Raw genomic sequence first — 9462 nt, 5'->3', positions numbered from 1 at the left:
ACAGTTAGATAGATTTTTGCATAGCAGGGGAATTAAGGGTTATGGGGAAAAGGTAGGAAGGTGGATCTGTCTCCACGGCCAGATCAGCCATGATCTTATTGAATGGTGGAGCAGACTTGACAGGCCAGATGGTCTACTCCTGCTCCCATTTCTTATGTTCTAGTCTAATGTGAAAAAAAAACCTGCCTAGATTAAATTAATCCCAAATTTGCAAGCAAGATTCCCCGAACAAGTCAGAATGAATCACCAGTGGTTGCTTCTGTAAACTCCTTGTCCCTTTACTAGCAGTTAACACTTTAAAAACAGGAACACTCAATACTTATACCATGATATGAACTGATCAAATTCCCATTAGAATATAGAAACAGAGCATATTTAAACAATGAAGAATTCAGATTCTTTGTAATTGAATTACAAGATTCTACAAAGACAATAACTTGCCTTTGATCTGTCCATACGCTGATTGCTCACTAATTTTTGTAAAAAGAATGATAAAGATTACCAGCACCAGTTCTGCCTTTTGTAAACAAGTGTTTTGCATGATCCAGTACATTTAAAACTGGTAGGAAGCGAGTACTAATTGGTAATAGCATTGTGATACTTTTTTTTATTGAAAGAAAATTCAGTAAGACACAGTTAAAAACAAGTGTGCATTAAGATATACAGCTTTAAAAACATTATTTTAATTATAAATATGGTAGGTTGGTAAACCAGATGACATGCTAATTCCCCCTGCAGAATGTGACAAATGCTAGTTTGTGTCATCACAACCCTCCTTAAATTTGTATAACTGTAGCATAAATGTTCCACAACACAGATGTTTATATATCACATAGATATACAAATATGTACATGGACAAATACTTAGATGCATAATGTTTAAAAATTGTTAAATATTGAAATCTGATGATTTAATTTATCATTTTCAGTAGCACACCAGCTGTAACTCTTGGGAGCAATTTAAAAGTTAAACATCTAGATAATAATTATTGAAGTTAATTCTCAGCAGGAAGTCCTCAAGGTGTGGCTGATAGCCCCGATTGACAAGTTTGGTGACCACTAGGGATAAGAGGAGGAGAAAACAAATCAAAGGTCAGAAAACTCTGGGAGAAGAATTATTAAATTCCCTTGTAAAATTTCACATTTCTAAAAGTAGAAAAGATTTAACATGAAGAACCATATTTTTCCAATACAGCAAACATTAACATATTATGAACTCTTATGCTGGCTCCATGAGATCTTGAAGTCACACTGCAACTTCAACACTGGGTGGCAGGCTTACAAAGAATAGCCACATACAAGATCTCAAAAAAAACTATCAGACTTAAATACCTGATCTTCCCACACTTCACAAGCAGTAACTGATATCAGATATTTGAAGCACTATTACTGTCCGTATCAAGCAACCCCAGATCTTTGCTTGGGGGGGGGGGGGGGGGGGGGGCGCGGGGTGGAGTAAGAAAGCTACATGGATGGTAGTTTATTTGATCCTAACCTGAGATTCTACCAACTGTCCAATTTGGCAAATGGAAAAACATATGGAGTTATATCCTGAAAGAATTTAAAAATTGATCGGAACATTTTGAACTTCCATTCATAGACTACCAATGCAGTCTGTTCATCATGTACCTGGAAGACCTTGAATTGGCACCCTGCCCAACTCTAGGAACTTTGTCATGGTTAGAAGATGATCCCAGAAAAGTAAGGGCAGCATAGTGGTACAGCAGTCATGGCTACTACTTTACAACTTCAGTGACCTTAGGCTTGCTCCTGGTGTTGCAGTTTACTCCCACATCCCTAAGATGTGTTGGCTGGTAGGTTAATTACCCCTAGTGGAGCTAGGCAGTTGGAGTTGAGTACGCGAGAGAAAATAGGTTACAGGGGAAAAAGTGGGGGAATGATATTTTTGAGAATGGGAACCAGCATAGACTTGATGGGCTGAAATATGAATAGCCTCTTATGTCATAATATGACAATATTATAGAACGTTAGTTCAGAGTACACAAATTTACTCCAATGTTAAGTTCGCCTCTGCCATATGTAAAATAGAATATTTTTGAAAGATTTTTAACTGTTTGTAATATTACACTGGTTACATTTACAGAAGTAAAAACGCTATAATAAAATTACTCTCTTGCATTTTACATTTTAGAAATTGATTTCCAGATCACCACTCAAACCTGTAATCTCTACCGCTAAGGACAAAGGCACATGAAGCATGACTATCCACAGATTTACCTCCAAGTCACATAATAATCACTGTTCCTTAAAAAACAATGGGTCTAAATCCTCAATCTCCTTTCCCACCAGCACTTTTGGAGGACTATCACCAGAAACCTTGCGACAGTTCAGGGTAAACTAGGAATGAGAAATGATGTTGGGACTGCCAGCAGTACCCATGTCCCAAAAAACAAATAAATAACGATGCAGAATCATCTGCGATTGGACATATTTTAAAGTCACTGCTCTATTGTATCCATTGATTCACAACTACTAATTGTCATAAGAATGTTTCCTGAGTATTTAATGATTACTTTTTATAAAGCAAACCACTGCCTCTACTTAACCATAAAACAAAAACAAAGTCAAAACTAGTAAATATTATGTAGAAGGTAATGTTACTGTTTTTGGGTTTGTGTGGATTTGTTCACTTCTGTTAATAATCCAGTACGAAATCAGAATCATGCACATGTAATTGGCTGTGATATCTGTTCTTCACTAATATTTTGAAATGTTTATTCAGTTATAGAATTAGTAAAATATTTACATTTTCAATATACTTTATCTCTTAATTAATTGTAACAGATTGCCAATAATTGAAAATACATACTCTACCTTTAAAAAGGAAGTGTGAATAATGTTTGAATGTTTTGTAAGATTGCTGCATCATGGCAAAATTGGGATGTTTTGCCATTTGCTTATCAGCATCATATTGCCAGGCCTGTGAGATTAATTGACTGCGGAATTTCAGAATCAGGCTGAAAATATTGTGAATGATATTCATCACTGGAGCAGCTTTCTCAGTCAATAACCCTCTGTAATTCAAAATAGACAAGGATTTTGGTTTACATAAACAATATTACCAACTCCAAAAACAGTACAAACTGCACTGAAGTATTTGGTTGAAAGGCATTAAGAACTATAAAGAGCTGCTTTTAGCCATTCAGACAACTTGATATGCAAACAATTCACACTTTTATTTCTCTTCCATCTGGAAGATCCCCACCTCACCTTTTAATCACAGCAATTAGAAGTGTGACTAATGACAACAAACATTTCAAATTGTATCTGAGCTTTTGATTTTCTGGTGTGTATTTTTTTTTGCAGTTACCTTAGAATCATACTCTCAAAATGGACTCCTACTTTTTGAAACAAGTGCAAATAGTTTTAGATAGATTAGTCTCCAGATTTATATTATATTTCTTATTTCACTTGATTCAACAATCATAGCATTCTAATTAAACAAAAGGTTTCTATTGTCTAACACACTGATTGGCTGACAGTCAGTGAAGCACAACAATTTCTTTAGTTAAGCTTTTCCCCAACTTTTCTTGGTTTATCAATGCAAACACATAGCCTAATAATTCCCATGACACAAGATATGTTAAACAATGTTCTCAATATGCTGCTAACAAAAATGTAAGCAATTCTTGCCTGAAAATGCCCTTGTTGAGATATTCTGCATGTGTTCTGTGGAGTTCATCCAGATTTCCAACTGATGACAGTTTGTGTCCAAATTCACACCACGTAACGTGCAAAATTTGATTAGCAATATAACCTTGAATGACTTTGACAAAATGCTGCATTTCATGTCGATAGAGTTGAAGCTGGTGCAACTGGACTGAATTTGAAGAACGGTTAACTAAAGCTAAAATTTAAAAAAAAGTTAAAATTTTCAATCTGAAAAATTGAGAGGGATTATGGCAGCAAAACAAATGTGTGACCTGCATTTGTGAATGGTAATAATAGTAAATGAAATTAGATGATCCTAATTAATCTTGACTGTAATTTTAACAGTAAATATCACAAAATGACCAGTTATCTATTCCAATTTCTAAATATAGTTACAGGATTTAGTACATAATACAAACAGATTTAAGGGCATATTCACAAATGTGTATTCCCTCTTTAAATTTAAAAATAAGCACTTCATTGAAACTATATTCTCTGAAAATTAAAGTTGTATTTTGTGCAGAATATTACAGATACAGAATAGTTTGTCCATACTATTGGTTTGCTTACCAGCATTTGTTAACAAGAAGCACTCTGTCTCTTTTCCAATAGGAACTCAAATAGATTTTTTTTAAAAGTCTGCCTCCATAGCATAGCAAACCAAAACAATACCTAAATTTGCTCTTTTTTTTTCTTAAATTTAAACCATTTTCACCAAGTCAGTGGTACTATAGCCAGACAGCTTTGCTAGTTTAATACTCTCCATACTTGTAAATATCTATGATCAAATTTCCCTTATCCCCTTCAGACAATGAAGTCTCAGAGTACATAATCTTTCTTCTCAACAAAAAAAGGAATGCGGGAAGTACTCAGTAGGTCATGCAGCATCAATCAGGAGAGAAATAGTCATCCAATTACAGGAAGAAACCTGTCTCTGGAGTTTGCACATTATCCCTGTGAATGCATGGGTTTCCTCAAGGTGCTCCAGTTTCCATACCAAAGGTGTGCTGGTTGTAGGTTAATTGGCCCCTAATTTAAGTGGGTAGCAGGAGAATCACAGGAAAAGGGGTGCTAATTGATAGCAATGAGATTAAAAGAAGGATTTAAGAGTAGATGGATGCTTGATGGTCAGTATGGAAACATTGGCCCAAAGGACTTGTTTCTGTGCTGTAGGCCCCTGCAATCTGAACCTCTTAGCCTTCTTTGACCTCCTTCAGTAATTCTAAATCTTTCTTTTAAATATGCTACCACTGAGAAATCTAGATTCCACCGTTAAAAAAAGATCAGCTCCTTAGATACAGAATAATAATTTTATCTACTTTTACCATGTGCAAACATGGAAATGACAGTCAAAGATTATCCACCACATCCTAGATGTTCACATGAATCTACAAACACACACACATTACTACATATGTATTCAATCTTCCGCATAAAATCTAACCTTGTTTCTTTCATTACAGCTAAATAAATGTTTCCAGTAAATTGTTTAAAGTACAATTTTACACACCATTTCCTGCAACATTTCAATGATCTTCAACCCATGCTCATGAAGCCAGGACTAATATTTTTCTCACCTGTACGTTTTAAATGAAACCAAACATCTTTTAATGTCCAGACCATATGCTTCAGCTGCAGCAAAAAAGAAAAGATCTTATTGTACTTGTTCATGCAGCTTTCTGTGATCACAATGTTGAGAGGCCAATTCACCTGCAAGAAAAATTACAGTGAAAAGTAGTAAGATGCATGTGAAATTGTGTAAGTCTGCATTTATGATATTATTGTGGTATAACTTTCATAAGTACAGTTCTACTCTTTTACTCTTTAAACATTTATTGTTACAGGCACTTCACTGTAATCTTTTGATTTAGAAATGCAGTTATATAAATTTGCAATATATTTAGATTGATATATTCCTGGCCAGTTTCCTCAAAAAAAATCCTCCAAACTGACAAAATGATTTTCGATCTTAGTACCAAAAACCTGTGTCAATGTGAAAAAATGAAGAAATGATCTTGTCAGAAATGATGACCGGTGTCTGAATCAACTTCTTTGGAAACTCAGGCAGTTGCTCTTGACAAGTACAAACTTCAATGTTTCCATCATGATAAAACTCATATTTCTAAACCGTGGTCTCATCTTGGTGTCCTATTTTCCCAACAACAGTAATATTGTTTCTAAAAGTATAATAATTAGAACAGCACAGTACTATGAACTCTGAAAAGGTGTCCCTAAAGTTTAACGATATTTCATATAAAATTCTATTCCATTGCAAGTAAGTTCATTATATTTCTTTATTTTCATTACAGCAATGACCCAGGGTATCTTTAAGCAATATTTTCATAGTACCTTTCCTGGTCAGTATCCAGCACGAGTATTTCAATTAACATTTACTCTCTATTTTGATTACCAGTTACATTGATACTGACTCTGCTTCCACCAAGAAGTCCTATTCGTTTTGAAGCATGTTGCATTGTTCCATGTTATTTGTTCTTCCTCCAGCAGTTTCACCAAAGTAAATTCCTTTGCCATCATTTCACTCTATCTGTTAGCAACCTAACCTGTTTATTTATACAGTTAAACTGTCTAAATGAAAATGTATTAAATTATTTATATGACTTCCAGAAAATAATATAAAAAATACAAAACATATTTCTTTGCAAGAAAAAGTTCCAACCTTGTATCTTAGTTCCAAGCAATTCAAGGCATCAGGTGCGTTGGGCTTGAACATTTCTGGCAGATATTTGAGGGCAAAAGTCAAATTAGAGGCCATCTTAGAGTCTCCATGAAGACTATATTGCAAAGCTTTATTCAAGATTGAATTGAGAACTAAAGGATTCAAAAGTTCCCCTGGTGTCTGTCCAGATCCAAGCTGTTTTTAAAAAAACAAGGAAGAACCATTTCAATACTCTTTACAATTGGGTTTTTCAGTACACAAGGATGAAGTTACGTGCATATATTTATTAAATAAAATGTGATTTAAGCTCAGAAATTAGTGCTCTATTGAATATTTTCAAAATCTGGTTAAATAATTTGTTCAAAATATTTATTTTAATACATGTACAATTGAATCTTGCTGAAACATTAAAAGTGGAAAGAAATTGTTATTTAATTATGTAATTCTGTAATACAGTGGATTAGATACCAAGCTTTTAGTAATGGAACCAGTTTAAATCCAGTTCCTCTGGTTGCTGGCTGTCACGCTACATGAAATGAGATTGGGCAACTCATGGGCTGAATTCTTGCCAATCTCAGTCAGGGAAGTATAGGAAACTAGTGTAGGATATGGAAAAATGTCCAACTAGTGAATTAAGAATGTTCTACTGTGATTTGGATTAAGGTACAGTACTGCCACTGAGTTGAGGAAACACCTGCTTATGCTAAGCCAATGTTGCATTACAGTTCTAATGCAAGAATCAAAATGAGTAACTCTGCACAAAGCTGGGGAATTAGTTTATGAATTGTATACCTGACTTGTGTTTTACTTCAAATCTATGACCGCTCTGAGATACCCAAGTTCAGTGGCATTAGCTACTTCCTTAAATGGTCAGAATATCTTACTTCCAGAGGGATATCACGGATCCCACATTACATGTGAAAGTACAGCATGAATGGATTAGTGGGCTCTGTACAATGAAAAAGCTTCGAGTAACCCAAGCTCAGGATTGCAGTAGAACCACAACTTCCACAAAGGTCTCCCAAAAGAATGCAAAGGGAAGCAAGCATCATGTGCAGGGAAGAGCCAGCACAGGAAGAACAAATGTACACAGGCATGACTAAGTCCTTCTTCAACACATGTCACTCCCATGTGGGGCTCTACAGCCATACCAGGTACTGCTCACTTGAGATTGAGAGCACTGTTGAGGAACGAATCCACAGTCACCTGAGCCTGAAGGAAGCTATGACAATGATGAGTGACCTTGACTGGGTATTACACATGCATCTTTTTTTTACTTTCTAAAAAAAGATAGTCCCAGAAAATAGTAAAAGCGGTGAGACATGATACAAATCGATAAGCTGCTCTATTTGCCAGAGATGTAAAAACATAAAATGGCAATAGCAACAAAACTCATTTAATTCAAAGCAAGATACTACACTTCAGAACATAGAACGGTACAGCACAGTATGGGCCCTTCAGCCCGCAAAGTTGTGCTGACCTATATAAACAACTACTCCTTGATCAATCTAACTCTTCCCTCCTACCAGCTATAACCCTCCATTTTTCTTGTATCCATGTGCTTACCTAAGAGTCTTTTAAATTTCCCTGTTGCAACAGCCTCGACGACCACCACCCCCGGCAGTGCATTCCAGGCACCCACCACTCTCAGTTTAAAAAAACTACCTCTGACATCTCCCCTAAACTTTCCTCCTCTGACCTTCAACTGAAATCCTCTGGTATTGGCTTCGTGCTGTACTACAAAATAAAGAGTTTCTGATGTATGTGAAGGATGCCCTTAAAATGATCTCTGCATTCTTAATTCCATAAAAGCCCTTGCATAGTTCAATAATCCTGACTCTTTGTGGTCTACATACATAGAATGGCAACTGCTAGTCATTAATTCCCTACATTATTGTCACTGTTCATAGCCAATCGGATCAAAGACTGCCAAGACAGTGAATTGAATTGTTTATTTAACTTTTAAGAGAACATGAAAACGAACTCATCATTATCTTCACTGCCTTTGATCTCCAACCCCTAATTTATTTAATTTAAAAACATAAACACTAAACATTAGACATAAATTAATTTATTTCCCCAATTCTTTTCACAAACAAGTGGGTAGAAGATTCCAAAAATGAATTCATACAATTTCAAACTGCAGGGTAAAGGACAAAACATCAGCCCACATCAGATTACAGAAGCCAGGTTGTATATGCATCTGGACCAGGCTTACAGATGTGGAAATCATTCAGGAGATAGGTAAAGTATTAACTACTTTAAGAAATGATACATGATCAAAGCATTGGTGTATCTTACAACCAAAAGCATTTGGCCATCTGCTTCTTTGGACCATCTAATTTCAACAGTAATATTCTCAAATTTAGAGTCAACTGCTATCTGGTTCAACAGTACTGGACCAAGAAAATGCACCAAAAAACAAACTGGATTTTTTTTTGAGGTAGTTAATTCATTAACATAATGAAAATTACATACTAACATAAATACTTAAACTTCCTTAAATTGAAGCCAGTTATTTTGTTTATATATTGAAAGTGACACCTAGGTGAACTTTATATTGTAATTAGGGGATCATCACTAAACTTGGGCAAGCTAATCTGCATATAGCAAGCACAATTTTTCTGGCTTCAGATATTTTTTAAAACACAAGCAGAAAGATCTTGCAAAAAGGGAAAAATGTATTAGATTTGTTAATAAAATAATCCTATAGAAACTTGATTAATACATAAACCAAAAGCACTCCATAATAATTGATTTCATAGATCAAATATAAATAACTGAGTTTCAAATAAACAAAAATCAATACTTGCAACATCTTAAAATTGATCTTTGTTGTAAAAAGCTTTTTGCATTTCACAGAGATGCAACTGTGCATTTCTGATGGAAGTGTAAAGCTTTTCATCTTTTCCAAAGGAGCCTAGCAAGTCAAATTTACCTTTTCAAAGAGCAGGTCACTAAGTGATTGAGCAAACTCTCCATCTTCCATCAAAAGGAAATGTCTTAATGCTTCAAAGTTCTGTTCAATGTTCAGTTCCACAAATAAATAATCAATTATGGCTTTATTTACCAGAGAAGCACTGAAAGGAGAGAGAGAGAGAGATTATTTATAT

The 9462-nt window shown here is 35.0% G+C and overlaps 1 protein-coding gene across 4 annotated transcripts in view; it reads right to left on the bottom strand.

Annotated features, from left to right (window-relative positions):
* Window positions 1-211: 211 nt before the first annotated feature.
* The window catches only part of tubgcp6 (tubulin, gamma complex associated protein 6), a 40454-nt gene continuing 31203 nt past the window's right edge, over window positions 212-9462 (bottom strand). For 2 of the 4 annotated variants that reach the window (XM_052033640.1, XM_052033639.1), the window contains exons 22-27: window positions 9288-9429; window positions 6350-6544; window positions 5250-5382; window positions 3655-3868; window positions 2836-3035; window positions 212-1059 (exon numbers count right to left, since the gene is read on the bottom strand). In XM_052033640.1, coding sequence (XP_051889600.1) covers window positions 968-1059; window positions 2836-3035; window positions 3655-3868; window positions 5250-5382; window positions 6350-6544; window positions 9288-9429 — 976 coding nt within the window. In that variant the 3' untranslated portion in view covers window positions 212-967. Of the gene's footprint in view, window positions 1060-2835; window positions 3036-3654; window positions 3869-5249; window positions 5383-6349; window positions 6545-9287; window positions 9430-9462 lie in introns of those variants that run through there. The other 2 variants (XM_052033641.1, XR_007957810.1) reach the window with 2 other exon arrangements.

This window comes from Pristis pectinata, chromosome 19 (assembly GCF_009764475.1).
Source record: "Pristis pectinata isolate sPriPec2 chromosome 19, sPriPec2.1.pri, whole genome shotgun sequence".
NCBI classification, from domain to species: Eukaryota; Metazoa; Chordata; class Chondrichthyes; order Rhinopristiformes; family Pristidae; genus Pristis; species Pristis pectinata.
The sequence above is the reverse complement of the archived record's forward strand: the minus strand, read 5'-3'. Positions and strand labels throughout refer to the sequence as shown.